The sequence below is a fragment of the Marmota flaviventris genome, chromosome 1 (genome assembly GCF_047511675.1).
Source record: "Marmota flaviventris isolate mMarFla1 chromosome 1, mMarFla1.hap1, whole genome shotgun sequence".
Lineage (NCBI taxonomy): Eukaryota > Metazoa > Chordata > Mammalia > Rodentia > Sciuridae > Marmota > Marmota flaviventris.
In genome coordinates, this window is record NC_092498.1 from 156677385 (window position 1) to 156696116 (window position 18732).

The window sequence follows — 18732 nt, forward strand, 5'->3', positions numbered from 1 at the left end:
TTCTTGGCTGTGCCCAAGATTTTCTTTTTTATCATTGATTTTCAGTAATTTGACTTATCATTTACTTTTGTGTAGGTTTTTTTCTTATCCTGATACTATTTTGCTGAGCTTTTGACCTATAAATTGATGTTTTTCTCTAAAATTGGTAAATTACTGGCCATTATTTCTTTAAATATTTTTTCTCCCACCCTTTCCTTTTTTTTCAACTTCCTGGGACTTCAATAAATTAGACAGTTCGACATTGTCTCATTGGTCCCCGAGGTCTGTTCGTTTCCTTTTATCTTTTCTCTTCTTCAGATTGGATAATGTCTATTGATCTGCTGTGTAGTTCACTAACTTTATAGAAAATAATTTCCTAATAATTCCCAATTTGCTGTTTGTTCTATGAATATTTTATTTGAGTTATTGAGATGTTCAATTCTTTATTTCTCTGTTTTAATATAATTTCTATTCTTCTACTAATAGTTCCTATCTGCTAACTCACACAGATAATTTTTGTAATTATTTGAATGCAATTTCCTTAACTAAAAAAAAATTTAAATAGCTTCTTTCTAGTCTTTATTATGTTCACTATCTGTACAATTTGGGGATCAGTTTCTGTTAACTGGTTGGTTCTCCCCAGCCATCTTGACTGTGGGTCTTATTTCCTATTTCTTTGCATGTCTAGTAATTTTTTGTTTGTGTGCCTGATATAAATAATACATTATAGAGACTCCAAAGTCTGTTTTTTGCTCTCAAGAATATTTACCTTTTTTTCTAGTAGGCTCTTCAGTTATTGTTGCTCACCTTGAACTTGTGTATGCTTGGTTTTGTGCTTTATTAGGGCAGGTTTATGGAAAAGTTATTCCCAAGTTCCTTTAGTGTAATAGAACTCAACTCCCAAATCTACCTCTCCTTCAGACAGGGCTTTGTTTCTAGCATTGTTACAGTATGTCTAGGTGGGATCCTTATTCCTGAAGTGAGGACATTCTGGCATCTCAGCTGGTCCCAATCCCATTTAATCCTGTAGCCGCCACACTCTGTTAAGTTCCACATAGTATGCATTGAATCATGCATTGCCCGGTCCTTGAACAAGGACTCAAGGACTTGTAAGGAACCCCCACAGTCCACAGCACCCTCAAAACACCCAGCTCCCATTTTGCTACCTCATTCCCTCAGATTTCAGCCCTCTAGCTTTCCCAAATTCTGATCTCTGCCACCCAGCTTAACATGACTGCTGTGTTCTACCTGGAATTTGTGGTCAGAACATTGTCCCTTGGCAAAGAACACTGAGGCTTGCTCATCAGCTGACCTCCTCTGCCTGTTGTCTGTCTGTAAACAGTTACCATGTGTGTTTTATTCACTTTCATGGTTGTTTACAGTGAGATGACTAGTCTGGTATCAGTTACTGTATCATAACCACTTTTCTATGTCCTTGCTTTATGAAGGATAAGCCTATTTATTTGCCAGTCATAGTTCTTCATTGTGAATCGTACTTTTTATCATTGTTTAAGTGTCATAGATGATCTTAGTGCTTTGGCTCTAAATTTAAATTTTTTCTATTACTAAATGGGCTCCCTATTTTTCTTGTTTTCATTTTCCCTGTATATCTGCCAGTCACTCCTTTGGAGTCTCATACATAGCAGAGATCTGCATTTACCTTTGGAATCTGACCATAAAACTGTTGAGTATATTTGAATTTTTATTATCTTATGTAAATATATAGAGCGAATACTAGGAAAATAAGGTGGTTCATGTCAGGTGGAAAAGAAGGAAATAATGCTAATTTTTTTTCATTATTTATGGTGGAATGTCAGATAATCTCTCAAGTGGGAGGTTGACTATTATGTCTTTGACTGCATATGACAAACAATGAGCAAATCAAGTGAACTTAACCCACATCCTCTCATTACCTCCTTCCATATTTCTGTTTATTACATAACCAGTTCTATAACCATAATCCCCATGTTTTAAACTTAATCCTGCAGGTAAGCAGACTTATCACTGTCTGCCAGACCATTTGCTGTAGTCCTCCAGTTATCTTTTATAAGAGTGAAGTTAATCTTCTTGTTCTTCCAGAAGAGCTTATGGGAGCAATATTCTTTTGAGTTCTTACATGTTCAAAAATGTGTATCTATTGTTTTTAAGAGTTGAGTGACAGTTTGGCTGGATGTAAAATTTTTGGACCACACTTCCTTTCTCCCCCTGTGAGCATCACTCCACTGTCTATTGGCACAGATATAGCCATAGAACATTCTGAGGACAGCCTACACTTTATCTTCATAATCTTCTTACCTGACTACCAAAAAGACTTTAGTAGCTATTAGATCTAGTATTTTACTAGAACATATCTTTTCTTTCTCTTTTTTTGGTACCAGGGATTGAACCTAGAGGTACTTTACCACTGAGCCACATCCCCAGCCCTTCTTTATATTTTATTTAGAGACAAGGTCTCGCTGAGTGGCTTAGTGCCTTTCTAAGTTGCTGAGACTAGCTTTGAACTTGTGATCCTCCTGCTTCAGCCTCCTGAGCCACTGGGATTAAGACGTGTACCACCACACCTGGCTAGAGTATATCTTTTTTTTAATTTATTTTTCAGTTTTTGGCAGACACAACATCATTGTTTGTATGTGGTGCTGAGGATTGAACCCGGGCCGCATGCATGCCAGGCGAGCACGCTACCACTTGAGCCATATCCCCAGCCCCAACTAGAGCATATCTTAATGTTGATTGCTACATAATCTTTCTTTGGACTTAAATTGTAATACTTCAATTTCAAGAAATTAATATTGCTTTTCTAAATCAGTGAGTCCCAATATCCCATCTCTCATTACCCTCCTGTATTCTCTCCTATTCATTTGAACTTTTTATTTTCCTAATTTTTCTCATTTTTTATCCTTCCTGCCCTCCATGTTCTTCCTGTCTTTTTTCAGGGTCTACTCCTGTTTCTGCTTCCCTTTCATTTCTTTGAGTTTTTTGTTCCATTTATTTTTTGATCTCTGCCATTTCTAATCTCCTCTGTATTTTGCTTGTTTTATAGAAGTAATTTGTAGAGGTAATTTAATTCATGAAGTTTTATTTTGTTAATTTATGGCTAAATTGCTTTGTGACCCTTTCCATAGCCTTTGATAAATCCTGTCATTTGTTTTTCCTGTTTCTCTCCTCTTTTTTCTTTGTGCTATCTTTGTAGAAATGGTGATTTCCAACTGAAGATAATATGGCCCTATTAGGAGGCTCTTAAGAAAAAAAGGCTAAAGGGCTGGGGATGTGGCTCAAGTGGTAGTGTGCGTGAGGCACTGGGTTCCATCCTCAGCACCACATAAAAATAAAATAAAGAAGAAGAAGAAGAAAAGTCTGATACAAAGACTTCTTGGTACCCATGGCCAGGCCACACACAGAGAATCAATTAGTGGAGAAAAATCGCTATCATTAGGTGTCACAGTGTTGGCAAAGTGCCTTTGTCATTAAGTGTGGGAACAGAGATGCCAGATACTTTGCAATGCATGGTACAGTTCTACATAACCAAGAATGCTGTGTAATAGTTTTTCTTTTTTTCTTTTTTTTTTAAGAGAGAGAGAGAATTTATTTATTTATTTAGTTTTTGGCGGACACAACATCTTTGTTTGTATGTGGTGCTGAGGATCGAACCCGGGCCGCACGCATGCCAGGCGAGCGCGCTACTGCTTGAGCCACATCCCCAGCCCTGTGTAATAGTTTTTCATTCGTTACGACCAAATACCTGAAGCAGGCCAACTTTATAAAGACGCTTATTTAAATTAAAGTTCTGGAGGTTCAAAGTCCAAGTTTGGTTGGTTGACCCAAAGGTTTGTCCTCAGGAGGGCCCAGTGGTGGATGGTATCATATCAGGATGGGACCATGTGTAAAGGAATAGATTACATCAGCAGGCAGGAAGCCAGAGAGTCTGGGGTTCCAAAATTCCTTACAAGGGCACATCCCCAACTGAGCTAAGGATCTTCCATTAGACCCCAACTCTTAAAGATTTCATACCATCATCACCACACTGAAGACCAGACTTGCAACACAGAAACCTTTAGTGAGCACATACTTAAATATACTCAAACCACAGCATATTGTGACTATGAAGGCAGCTTTGATTCCTTACTCACTTCTGGAGGCATGTGTCAGGGGGCGGTTAAGCAGGAGGCGTCCCATTTGCCCAGCACTGAGCATGGGGGCACTTGGACTCTAGAGAAGACCAATATTCTGACAACTTCATGCAGGTAGAAAGAACCTATGTAATTCCTTGTTTTGCCCAGTGCCCTCCTGCCCATTTCTCAGAACCAACCAGAGACTAGGTTTCACCCACAGCCCAGTGAGCAGCACTACTGTACAGCTTTTCTTGCCACCCCCGGTGTTGTCTCCTTCATTCTGTGTCTTGCTCCATTTTCTGTTGCTATACTAAAATACCTGAGACTAGATAATTTATAAATAACAGCAGCCACAGTTCTGGAAGTTAGAAAATCCAAGAGTATAGTGCCAGTATTGGGTGAGGGCCTTCTTGCTTCATGATGCCATGGCAGAAGGCATCCCATGGTGAGACAGAGCAAGTGTGCTAGCTCAATTTTTTTTTTTCTTATAAAAAAGCACTAATACCATCACAAACGCCCCATCCTCGTGACCTCATCTAATCCTATTTACTCCCAAGAGTTCCACCTCCAAATACCATCATCATAAGAATTGAGGATTAATTTTTCCAACACATGAATTTTGGGGGTGGGGAGCATATTGAAACCACAGGACCCTATCTGCACCCTGTTGGTTCCTACTCTTGTCAGCTCTCCAACCCCTTCCATGTTTCAGTGTTTGACTTAACTCTTAGTGTTTCTGAAGATGAAATTTGTGTTCCTTATTCCCCTTGCGCTTTGAGGTAGTGGCCGGGAAAAATACTGACTTCATGGGTGCAGTCAAGTTAGAAATGTTGCCTCTTACTTAGGGTACAGTATATTTCCCATTATGAGGGATCCTAGGAAAGTTGTGTTGAACTGTCTGCTGAGGGCTGGAAATTCCCTGTCTACTGACCCAAGGGCTCCTTGCTGATGAGCGTGGGAGTCAGAGCAGGTCCAGAGAAGAAGCAACTCTGCAGGGTTTCAGGCTAACCTGAGGGATATCTGAAGTCTCCCATCATGGCCAAGGGTTTGGCAGAGAGCAAAGAATTTGTGAGGAAGAAGACAAGGAGGAGGAGCTCAGCCACAGGAAGCACATAGCTATCAGGGAACCCATGGCTATCTCCTGGTTCCAGTTATGGGATAGGACAGCAGGATATTCATGGTCAGGTCTAACACAGGCTTAGGAACAGCCTAACGTTTCTCCCCTCCACCCTCTCTGTTACAGGTGTGCCACACTCATGAACTCACCAATCCTGGGATTGCTGATGTCATGATCCGGCCAGATCGAAAGATCCTGGCTACTGCAGGTTGGGACCATCGCATCCGCATATTTCACTGGAGAACAATGAAACCACTGGCTGTGTTGGCCTTCCACAGTGCTTCTGTCCACTGTGTGGCCTTTGCTGCTGATGGCTTGTTGGCTGCAGGATCCAAGGACCAGCGCATCAGCATTTGGTCACTGTACCAACGCACATGATCTGGGCACTCCCTTTTTGAAATACTCAAAAGACTGAAGGTGGGCCTCTCACTCCAGCCTTGACCCAGTCATGTGAAAACTGATGCTCAAAGGCCTTTGAGGATCATCAGCTATGGTCCAAAGAGCATGGAGTTCTTACTGTCTTTATGAGGCTTGCTATTTCTTTCATGAACCACATTGTCCATATGACGATATCTCTGGTGACCTCCCAAATACCTGGCACCTGTGGCCTGATGATAGGCATGGTTCTTGCTGATGCCAAATGGCAAATAGCTCTGTCCAACAGCTTTGTCCTCACTGAAACAAAGCCATGAACACAGTGCCTAATGGCCCATTCTTGTCATCCTCATCTTCTGTGGGTACTCTAGAAAGAATGGCCTTGGAAGGATGAGGTGAACAGCAGGAGAGGGGGTCAGGCCTCACAAAATGGTCACCCTCCTGCAGCCTTACCTGCACTACTCCCAGGCCTCCAAAAGCCCCTGAGGCAGCATCTGCCCTGCCTCATTTTTGACCCTGAGGTCCCTGGGTATACAGTACCAACATTCTTGAGAACCTCTGGTCCAGGCACTAAGCCCCATGGGTGGGGCCTCTACCACCCCACCCTACCCCCATTTATGTCCCCATTGTCTTTGGCATTATCACAGTAATCACAGAAATAGAATAGAGCTGGGGCTGAGGATATAGCTCAGTGATAGAATCCTAAGTTCACTCCCCAGCTGTTGGGGGGAGGGGGGACTAGGGCCAACAGCCATGAGGCATGTGTTCCAGACAAAGGATAAGAATGCTGTGAGTCAATGGGAAATCTGCTAAATGCAGAAATGTTCTCTTACAAAATGTCTAAGGAGAGCTGCTGCTCATGGACTGCCAATATCTCACCTGGAGACAAAAGATGGTAAAAAGGTGGTATTGGCGGAGACACATACCTGGCATCTGATCCCTGGCTCTTGCTTTTTTTTTTTTTTTTTTGTCTCATGCATGCTAGGCAAGTGCCCTACCATGGAGCCACACCCCCACATCCCCTGCTTAAGGGCACAAGCAGGGTAAAATAGGCTGCTGACTAGGAGCCTGGGTCAGAACTATGCAGTGTTGAGCAGTTAGCTGATCATGTCTTGTGGCTGAAACTATAGATAGATAGATAGATAGATAGACAGACAGACAGACAGACTGACTGACTGACTTTATTTTATTTATTTATCTTTAGTGGTGCTGAGGATCGAACCCAGGGCCTCACATATGATGGGCAAGTGCCCTACCACTGAGCTACAGCCCTAGCCCTTGTGGCTAAATCTTTTTTTTTTTTTTTTTAACATTTCATATATTTTTATTTTTATATTTTTAGAAAATCATTTCATGACAGAAAATTGCTATAATCAACAAATATTTGAAGTAAAAAAATTATGTATACAAACCATAGTGTTTGACAATAAAAGATTCTAATTTCATATGTTGGCATAATCATTTTCAATGTTTCCTAAAATTACAACATTTTGTCATCAAGTGGCCTTGTGGCTAAATCTTGATGTGCAGGGACAAAGGCAGCGAATAGGCCCTCAACCTTGTATGCTTCATATGGTCCTATTCCTGCATACCAGCCATGAGCTTTGTATGGCTGGATAAGGTAGGCTGTGTTCCACCCTTCAAGCAGATTCATGTCCTCCAAAGCACTATAGCTGGTGGTGTGGAAAGCTGGTGGCCCAGGATTTCTGCTTGCTCAGCTGAGCTTCCTGGAATAGCAGTGAAACCAACTCTATGAGAGCACTGGAGTCCAAGAGTCTTGACTGATGTTTGTCCAGTTTATGTCCTACCTGATGACCATTGCTCTGGCACTGGGAACCTAATTTTGGGTCCCTCCCTTCCCCTTGCCCTAGCATCCCTAGAGGAAACCCAGCCCAGGATAGCCCCTGGTACTTCTTTTTTTTTTTTTTTTTAATATTTGTTTTTAGTTGTAGGTAGACACAATAACCTTTATTTTATTTTTATGTGGTGCTGAGAATCGAACCCAGTGCCTCACGCATGCTAGGCAAGCGCTCTAAAACTGAGCCACAGCCACAGCCCCTGGTACTTCTGATGTAAGGTTCAAATTCAGTATTCACCATGATAGGAAACAAGTTCAGGCTGAGGATGTAGCTCAAAGGTAGATCGCTTGCCTAGCACGTACAAAGTCCTAGGTTTGATTCCCCGCATGCACGCGCGCGCGCACGCACACACACACCCTGAATTATTACTTTCAGATCCTCCTGGGTAAGGAAAGTACAGTGAGTCAAGAGGACAGTCCTTCATCCACAGATCATACAAAACAGGAATGGAGAGTCAGGCAAAAAGAGCACAACTAGTAGTATATATAGGACAAGAGTACGTGAGTTGCTTTAAATTTATAGGCAAGTATTTGACTGATCTGTTTAAAGGAAACAGCCTGAAAAGTGGAAGCCCAGTCTGCTAGGCAGGAGAGATACCTTCAGGTTCTTATGTCTGGTCATGGACTTGAGCCATGTGTGTAATGTTCTGGTGCCCAGATATCCTCCTGTCCAATGCCACAGAGTGGATTTTCTCCAGTTACCAATTTATCACAATAAAAATAGCCTATTTTCCTTAGAGGTGCTGCTATTCCCTGGATCAGTCAGTAAGGCCTTCCTGAGAAGTCAAGAGGCTAGTGGTAGTCATCCATCTCATATAGATAGACTACACAACAGGACTTGGGCAGGCCACCTATTTCCTTTCCCCATCACACCTGGAAGTGGCAGTCAGTACACATCTGCTGACAGGTGTGAGCCCTTCTGCTCTCTGAGGACTACGTACCCATGTGCCCACAAAAGTGGTGCTCTGGGAAAACATTCCTAGGGCCCAGCAACTTTTCTGCATACTCTGCATACATGGTCTGCAGGATCCAGGTAGCTTTGCAAATATAGCCCCGTGATTTTCTTTCCATATTGAAATGCCTTTTCTGACTATTTCAGCTGCTAACCAAGCAACCTTCTTTAGGACTTGAACTTAAGTGCTTATTTCCTTCATATCATTTTAGTATTGCACCAACCAGAATGGCTAAACCATGAGGATTCAATACTGTGGATCAGCATTATCTTCTAAGCAAACAGAAAAGAAAATGTGATTCACAGGTGACACCTGGAGTTCCATGCAGTGTCCCTGGGATGAGCCTGGGGATGGTGGCTCCTGAAGGCAGTATGTTGGACTCCATCCTCACTCATGCAGCAAGACATTTCCCAGTGCATCCAGCCTTCAACTGAGAGGCACAAATTTCATTTATCTGCCTCTCCAAATGTTCTTCCATAACATTCTTTGACATAGTGGGGAGGCCACTCACAACCAAATAAAACTGGTGTTTAGAAGTAGCAATAGACATTTCTTGTGTTCTGTGCTGAGTCTGATTGGTGTATTCTACCTTTTTTTTTTTTGTACCTGGGATTGAATTCAGGGGCACTTGACCACTGAGCCATATCCCCAACCCTATTTTGTATTTTATTTAGTGACAGGTCTCACTGAGTTGCTTAGCATTCACTTGCCATTGCTGAGGCTGGCTTTGAACTCACAATCCTCCTGCCTCAGCCTCCCAAGCTGCTGGGATTACAGGTGTGCACCACTGCGCCCAGCTCCATAATGTTCTTATTGGAAGAGTTTCTGTGGGTCAGGAACACAGTCGTGGTGTGGTCATCCTCTGCTCAGGGCCTCACAAGGCTGCAGTCAGGGCAGCCTGGGCTCCTCTCCTATTCAAACCCAGATCCTGTGGCTGTAGGATAGAGCTCACAGCTCCATGGTGTTGACCCAGGACCCTAGGCCCCTCTCATCAGTACACTGTGAATAGTAGTGTATCTTCACAGTGAGCAGGAGTGGTCTTGGGATAGTCTGTTCAGTGACTTGGGTGCCCCAGGTGGGGTTCAGATAGGCTGCAGAGCTGATGAGCTCTAAGAGAGATCCAACATCCCCAGCTCCCACCTCTGGTATAGGGTAGGGGCACCTCATAGGAACAGAAGAAGGTGTGCAGCTCCAGACAGGGGCACCAAGGCATATTCTGGCATGTCTACCTGGTAAGGTTCTACCTCTAGAGGAATCTGCTACCAGTGCCAAGGGCCTCCTACCTTAATATTCAATGCTACCATGTGCCACTCATTCAGCCCCATGGATGCAGTCATTATCCACCCAGCAGGTGGGCAACACTTATCCAGTATTATGCTGTCCCTCTCTGACAAATGGCCCTGGGAATGCTTTCTTCTTCCCCGCCCCCAAGTGTCCCAGACACGATCCTAATCATGAACTCTGGGAATAGGTACTCCAGACCCTGCATTTTGCCACTGGTGACCTTACAGATGGCCTGGGCTCAACACCTGGATGCTAATGAGTCAGTTGACACCATGAAATTATCCAAGGAAGGACTCCCAAAGCAATGTGTCCAGGGAAGCCACCACCACAGCCTAGGACTTGCAATGTTGGCGTGAGGTGCGTGTCTCCACACTCCTCAGGCAGTGATGTTCACTCAGGTGTTTCCCATCTGTGTCTGCCAAGAAGCTGCAGAATTCCCTCTGCACAAAAGGACTGTTTGCACAAAGAGAAAACATCCCTTCAGGGGGTTCTTTAGAAATGCTTGATTCTCAACTAGCTATAACTTCATGTGGAAACCTAGTGTGGCAGAAAACAAGCTTGCACTGATGACAACATTAAAGCTGAACTTGCTGTGCACTTGTGCCCTGTGCAGGCGAACTATCCAGCCAAGCCATGAGCCCCACCAGCTCCACAGCTCTGGGAAGAAGCGGCTGCTCCAGGGTCTACCTGGACTCACCTCTTCATACCAGGTTTTCCAGCATGCCCTTCCTGTGAGTGGTTTTCACATCTACCTTAGGAATGAAAGTCCTCTTGGGAAACTCAGCAGGTGAGGCCCTTCTGAGATTTCCCTCTCACTGTTAGCTTACCAGGGTCTGTGAGCTACTGCTCAGCCCCCATCCCCAGTGCTGGTTCTTAGTGGGCCCCTGTGAAGGAGCCAGGCAGCAGGGAAGCAACTGCTTCCCTGCAAGAGGCACAGATGAGAAGGGCCAGGTACCTGTTGCTGAGCAGGGCAGATTGTCCACCAGGCTAAGACTGGCTAGCTCTACAATAAAGATTCTAAGGTTCTGCAACAAAGGGCAAATAAGGAATAAAACTATGGACCAAGAAGAAGTAGGACATGGCCATGGGTGGGCCAAAAAACAAAAAAATGAGTGGCAGTTGCTCATGGCTTTTAAATGGGCTGTTTTCACATTCCATCCCTGCTGGCCAGGGGAGGGGGGAACACTAAGATCAACAGTGCATCCATCCACTGCTGCCTGCTCTACACATGTCAGTAAAGTACACCCTGTGTGCTGTCCACAGCTGTCCTTGCATTTCAGCATCAGAGATCATGGGGCCTTCAGAGCCACAAACATTTATCACCTGGCCCTTCACAGAGACATGTGTTGGCCCCTATCTTAAAAGATAGCTGCTGGCCTAGGGATGTATCTCAGGGGTAGAGCACATACCTAGTGTGTGTAAAGCCCTGAGTTTCATCCTGGCTACCATGAGCGGGGGAAAAAAGATTCCATGTGATGGGTAAACATGGGGGAACTTGGTTGCTGCCACAAATATGTCAGAGCAGCACTGGAGCTCCAAGGGCCTCCTTCATGAGGCCAAGATGGCTCGCACATCAAGCCATGACTTCACTATAGACTGTGAAGACAGATGAAACTGACAGGCCAGGAATTCTCACTGTCACTCAAACAGAAAAAAACTTAAATGGTATAGAAGAAAGACACTGGGATATTTACATAGGACAAGTATGACTGAGAGATGCTTATATTTGTATTTTTATAGATGTATAATATTGAGAAATTGGGTCATTTGGTTTCATTCTGTTGTAGTTGTCTGTGACTACATTAATATGACACCAAAAACTTTGCAATGTAATGCAGCCATTCTGTACACCTGAAGGCTGTAGTCAGGAATTCAGGAGGGGCTCTAACTATGTGGTTTGTCTCTACTCCACATGGTGGCAGCCAGAGCTGGCATATCTACTTCCACTAAGGCTTCTGCACTCATGTGCCAGGCACTTAGGCAGGGGCCACCAAAAGGCTGGGCTTTTGGGGGACCATTAACACAGGACCTTTGTGTGTCCTCTCAAAGTGGTGGTCTCAGGGGAGTAAAACTCCTTACAAGTGGGCTCTAAGAGCAAAGCCAGCAAGCTGGATAGAGCCCAGAACCTTCTATGACCAGACCTGGAGTCAGGAAGGAAAATAGACCTCAAATCTTGGAGGAAGGTCTAAGTGTTTTCAGACTTTAAAAACTGAAGCTCAAGCTGGGGTTGTGGCTCAGTGAGTCGTAAAGTGCTTGCCTAGCATGTGTGAGGCACTGGGTTCTATCCTCAGCACCAAATAAAAACAAGGTATTGGGGCTGGGGTTGTGGCTCAGTGGTAGAGTGCTTGCCAAGCATGCATGAGGCCCCAGCACCAAATAAAAATAAATAAAATAAAGGTATCGTGTCTATCTACAACTAAAAATATTTTTAAAAGATACATTTTAAAAAATAACACACTGTGTCCATCTATGACTAAAAACACCAAATTAAAAAAAAAACTAAGGCTCATCCTTGGTTCTTTATGTAGCCAGAAAAAGTGAGCACAGACAACTGAGACTCCAGAAACAGGGGAATGAGCTAGGATCTATATGAATGATTTTCACACACCATCAGAAGATGGGAGGGTCTAGCTGTATGCCCACTCCAGGCTTGCGTGGCCATACATACACAGGCAGTGATCACTGTGGCCATCACTCAGCTCTGCTTAGATGTGTTAAAATGAAAGGAGCTGGGAGTGGTGGTGTGCACACCTGTAATCCCAGCACCTAGGGGAACTGAGGCAGGAGGATTATAAATTCAAAGTTAGCCTCAGCAAAAGCAAGGTGCTAAGTAACTCAGTGAGACCCTGTCTCTAAATACAATGTAAAATAAGACTTGGGATGTGGCTCAGGGATTGAGTGCCCCTGCGTTCAATCAAATAACAAACAAAAAAAAGCCAGCCTCAGCAACTTAGCAAGTCCTCAGCAACTTAGTGAGACCCTGTCTCAAAATTTTAAAAAAATATAAAAATAAAAAGGGCTGAGGATGTTGCTCAGTGGTTAAGCACCCTTGGATTCAATCCCCAGTACCAAAAAAAAAAAAAAAAAAAAAAGAAGAAAGGAAGGTTTATCATCCTAACATATCAGGGCAGTATTTCCATATGAATTGAGATATCTCATGCACACAAACCCAAAGAATTGCACATCTCAGGAAGAGATGCCAAAGTGTCAGAAACTGAAAGTAAATATGAAAAATGAGCTGTAGTAATGAGTTCCTCAACATAAGCCCGGCACGGTAGTACATGCTTGTAATCCCAGCTACTTGGGAGGCTGAGGTAAGAAGATTGCAAGTTCAAGGGCAGCCCTGGCAATTTAGTGAGCTCTGTCAAAAAAATAAAAAGAACTGGGGATGTAGCTTTGTGGGAAAGCACCCCTGTGTTCAATCCCCAGTACCCCCCCCCCCGAAAAAAAATAAGTTTCATAACAAGAAATTTTGTTACAAAAAGAGACTCAAGCATCAAAAAGAATAAGGGACTGGGCTGGGGTTGTGGCTTAGTGGTAGAGTGCTTGCCTAGCATGTGTGAGGCCCTGGGTTCAAGTCTCAGCACCACATATAAATAAATAAAGTCCATTGACAGCTAAAAAAAATTTTTTAAAAGAATAAAGTACTTAGGAGTGAATGTAACAAAGGTGGTGAAAAATTCATACTTTAAAAACTATAAAACAGGGCTGGGGTTGTGACTCAGTGGTAGAGCGCTTGCCTAGCATATGTGAGGCACTAGGTTCAATTCTCAGCACCACATATAAGCAATTAAATAAATAATAAAGGTTCATCAATAACTAATAAAAATATTTTAAAACTACAAAACATTGCTGAAAGAAATTAAAGACATAGCCAGTCATGGTGGCACATGCCTGTAATCCCAGTTACTTGGGAGGGTGAGACAGGAGGATTGAAAGTTTGAAGATAATCTGTACAACTTGGCAAGACCCTGTATCAAAATAAAAAATTTGTAAAGAGAGCTAGGGGGTGCTGGGGATGTGGTTCAAGTGGTGGCATGCTCGCTTAGCATGCCTGAGGCACTGGGTTCAATTCTTAGCACCACATAAAAATAAAATAAAGATATTATGTCCACCTAAAAACTAAAAAATAAAGTAAAATAAAAAGAGCTAGGGGTGTAGCTCAGGGGTAAAGCAACTCTGGGTTCAATCTCCGGTACCACAAAAAAAAAAAAAAAAATGAAGAAGAAGAAGAAAGAAAGAAAATAAAGACATAAACTGAAATATATCCACATTCATGGATTAGAAAACTTAATATTGTTAAAACATCAATACTACCCAAAACAATCTACAGATTCACTGCAATCTTTATTTTAAAAATCCCAATGATCTTTTATAAAAACAGAAAAGTTCACTCTCAAATTCATTTGGAATCTCAAAGGACTCCCCAACATTCAAAAGAATCTTGAAAAAGAACAAATCTAGAAGGCCCATACTTCCTGATTTCAAAATTTATTACAAACCTACAATAATCAGAGTAGTACTAGCATAAGATAGACATATAATCCAATGAAATAAAATACAGAACCCAAAATGAGCCCTCACATATATTGTCAAATGATTTTTTAAAAGGATGGCAAGACTATTCAATGGGAAAAGGACAGTCTTTTCAACAAATGGTGCTGGAACAACTGAATAACCATATGCAAAAGAGTGAGCCAGATTCTTACATAATATCATATATAAAAATTAACTCAAGGGCTGGGGTTTTGGTAGAGCTCTTGCCTGATGTGTGAGGCACTGGGTTCGATCCTCACCACATAAAAATAAAATAAAATAAAAGGTTATTGTGTCCATCTACAACTAAAACAAATTTTTAAAATGCTTTAAAAAAATAAACATCCGTCAACAATAAAAAATATGTACAAAAATCTTTTTTTAAATTACCTCAAAATAGATCAAAGACCTAAATGTAAAACTTCATGACAATGGATTCAACAATGATTTTTTGGCTATAATACCAAAGGTCACAGGCTACAAAACAGACAAATTGTATTTCTCGAAAATTTAAAAAGTATGTGCATCAATAGATACTATCAACAGTAAAAAAAAAAGAAAAGAAAGAATAGAAAGGAAAGAAAGAAAAGCAATCCATAGAGTTGTAGGAAATATTTGCAACTCAGGTATCTGATAAGGGATATATGGTGGTGGAGGGGGAGACAGAGTGTGTGTGTGTGTGTGTGTGTGTGTGTGTAAGAATTCCTAAAACTCAACAATGAATCAATTAAAATGGGCAAAGGACTTGAATTAGACATGTTTCCAGAGAAGATATAGGAATAACCAAAAAGCACATCACTAGTCACTAAGAAAATGCAAATTCAAACTACAATAAGATACTACTGTGTTATACCCATTAGGATGGTTACTATCAAAAGAAAAAAAAAAAGCAGAAAATAAGCCAGGTGATGTGGTGTAAGCCTATAATCCCAGCAGCTCAAGAAGATAAAGAAAGAGGAGTGCAAGTTCTAAGCCAACCTCAGCAATTTTGTAAGTCTGTGTCTCAAGATAAAATTTAAAAGGGGCTGAGGATATAGATAATTCTGTGGTAGAGCACCTCTGGGTTTGATCCCCAGTACCACACATCCCAAAATAAATAAGGAGAAGGAGGAGAAGGAGGAGGAGGAGAAGGAGGAGGAGAAGGAGGAGAAGGAGAAGAAGAAGAAGAAGAAGGATGATGGTGGGGCTCAAAAAATTAAAAATAGAATGACATAATTCAGCAATGTCACTTCTAGATATATACCCCATATCGTTGCAAGCAGGGTCACAATGAAATATTTTTACATCCATGTTCATAGTATCATTAATCACAATAACCAAGAAGTGGCAGCAGCCCAATTTTCCAACTACAAATAAATAAACAAAATGTTGTGTGTCTGCGAACAATAAAATATTATTCAGCCTTAAAAAGGAAGGAAATCATGGCATATGCTACAACATGGATAAAATCTGAGGATCTAATGTTCAGTGAAATAACTTATCACCAAGTATGTATGACTCTACTTATAGGAGCTGTCAAATGCATGGAGAGTAGATTGGTGGTTTGCAGGGACTGGGGAGCAGGAACAGGGAATTATTGTTTAATGAGAACACAGTTTTGGTTTTAGAAGATGAAAAGTGTTTTGAAGATGGATGATGATGATGGTTGCACCACATAATGAATGTGTTTAATTTCACTGAACTGTATACTTTGAAATGAATGGAATGGTAAATTTTACATTACATGTATTTTACTTCAAAAGATTTGGGGGAAAAAGTGCATACTGTCATTCCTCATGGAATGATAGTGTTTGACTAGGCAGATGCTCTTACTCTAGGATTGATCAGAATGCCAACCCCTGGCAGTGTCCTGAGAACACATCTAAGAAATAATAAGAAAAAATAAGGAGAGAACATAAAAACGTAGTGTGGTACTCTTGGAACCAATTTTAGTGAATCATTCTCAAACTGTATGCGTCTTTCAGGATATTTTCAGTTTAAATACATTAATCTTGTAGTTTTCATTTAATATTTATGAGGTTTTTTGTTTTGTTTTGTTTTTGTGCTGGGGATTGAGTCCAAGGCCTTAAACATATTAGGTGTTATGGTTTAGATAGGAGGTATTGCCCAAAATCCCATGTGGGAGAAAATGCAGGGAATTTCAGAGAAATTAAATGATTGGGCTATGAGAGCCTTAACCCAAATCAGTGCATTAATCCACTGATAGGGATTAATTAACTGGGCAATAGCATAGGCAGGTAGGGTGTGGCTAGAGGAGATGGATCACTGGGGGTGTGCCTTTAGGGTATATATTTAGTCCCTGGTATCTGACTGCTGTGTGTTGAGTTGCTTTTCTCTGCCATGCCTTTTCACCATGATGTTCTGCCTCATCTCTGGTCCAGAGCAATAGAATAGTCATCTATGGATTGAGACCTCAAACCATAACCCGTAAATAAACTTCCCTCCTCTATGTTGTTCTTGTCAGGTCTTTTGGTCACAATGACAAAAATGCTGAGTAATATACTAGGCAAGGGGGCTGGGACTGTGGCATTGTGTTAGAGCTTGCCTTGCACACATGAGGCACTGGGTTTGATCCTCAGCACCAAATAAAATAAATAAGGTAGTAAAACAAAGGTATTATGTCCATGTTCAACTAAAAAAAAAAAAAAAAAAGCAGTAGACAAGGACTCTACCATTGAGCTACACCTCCCTTTCTATTTTATTTTGAGATGTGGTCTTGGCAAGTTGCCCAGGTTGGTCTCAAATTTGCAACCCTCCTGCATCCGCCTCCTGACTAGCTGGGATTATAGGAATATGCCACTGCACCCAGCCACTAGTGATTTTTTAAAAATATTTTTTTAGTTGTTGATGGACCTTTATTTTATTCATTTACTCATATGTGGTGCTGAGAATCGAACCCAGTGCTTCACACATGCTAGGCAAGTGCTCTACCACTGAGCCACAACCCCAGCCCCCATTAGTGGTTTTTAAACAATTTTTCAATCAATGTTTAAGTGGTGGTGGGGGGGGGGACAAGTAAAAAAGAAGTATCAGCAGACGTTTACTCTATTATATCCATAATATTTTCATTTGAATTCTTGGCTGAATTAGGGTGTGAGTATATAGAGAATTGTTTATTATACAACATAATTTATGAATCTTGAGCATTTATTGAAATGCTTTCTTTTTAGTTTTGAAAATTTCAAATATAAACCAAAATGAAGGGAAAACATGTACCTTCAGCATTAGACAAAGGTCTTGCTGGTAATCATACCCCAACCTCATGTCCTTCTTTTTTTTTTTTTTAAAGAAAGAGAGAGAGAGAGAGAATTTTTTAATATTTATTTTTTAGTTTTCGGCGGACACAACATCTTTGTTTGTATGTGGTGCTGAGGATTGAACCTGGGCCGCACGCATGCCAGGCGAGCACGCTATCGCTTGAGTCACATCCCCAGCCCCCTCATGTCCTTCTTATCACTTTTCCCAGTCTCCAGAACATCGAAGGGTCATCGCTTAGGAGGCCATGGAGTCCCAGGTTCACATGGTCATTTTCATCCCTCAGAAGCCTCACTTATCCAGGAGGTATGTTCCTGGGACAGCTCTGAATTTTTACTTTCCCATCCTGAACACGGAGACATTGCCATCTAATAATAGTAGACAGAAGTTCTCTGTGCGATTTATGTCTCTTTTAGTAGATGAGACAAGATACTAGATGAATGTCATATGTTTGAACTACATGGAAGGGTCAGGTAGGACTTGATCTACCCCAAAGAAGGACCATCCACAGGAATTTGATGTCCATTCCAGCAGCCAAACCAGGCCCAGCCTCAGCAACAATAATCAATGACCCAAAGGAAATAAGTTGGATTAGGAAATTAAAGTCCCCTTACCTACTTTTTTAGAAAAAAAGGAACAGAAACATGCTATTTTCCTAGTTTAGAATAAAAATTCTGGGTCCAGGGTGTAGCTTAGTGGTAGAGCACTTGCCTAGCATGTGTGAGGGTCGAAATTTCCAGCGCTGCAAAAGAAATGAAGACAAATCCCAAAGCACACTGTGAAGTTCAGCTAAAGCAGCCAAGAAGGTGGAGGATGGAGATGTCTTAATCCATTTTGTTGTAATTTATTTTAAAAAAAGAGAGAGAGAGAGGTTTATTTTGGCTCACATTTCTGGAGGCTGGCAAGTCCAAGATTGGGCAGCCACATCTGGTGAGGGCCTTATGCTTCTCAAATCATGGTTAAAAGCAGGAGGACAGGGGCTGGAGTTGTGCCTCAGTGGTAGAGTGCTTGCCTAGCATGCGTAAGGCACTGGGTTCGATCCTCAGCACCACATAAAAATAAACAAATAAAATAAAGGTATTGTGTCCATCTACAACTAAAAAGATATTTTTAAAAAAGCAGAAGGACCCCCCCCACACACACACACACAAAAAGCAGAAGAACAAGTGGGAATGTAAGCAAATCAACCCACTCCTGAGAAAAAGGTATTAGTCCCTCTTAGTGATCTAATCACCTCTTAAAGTCAATCAAATTTCATCATAAGTT

The 18732-nt window shown here is 41.8% G+C and overlaps 1 protein-coding gene across 1 annotated transcript in view; it reads left to right on the plus strand.

Moving 5' to 3' along the window:
- The window catches only part of Gnb1l (G protein subunit beta 1 like), a 70383-nt gene extending 61453 nt beyond the window's left edge, over positions 1-8930 (plus strand). Inside the window, exons 7-8 of the mRNA XM_027924323.3 lie at positions 5332-5622; positions 8603-8930. Of these exons, the coding sequence (XP_027780124.1) occupies positions 5332-5583 (252 nt within the window). The 3' untranslated portion in view covers positions 5584-5622; positions 8603-8930. The remainder of the gene's footprint in view (positions 1-5331; positions 5623-8602) is intronic.
- The last annotated feature ends 9802 nt before the right edge of the window (positions 8931-18732 follow it).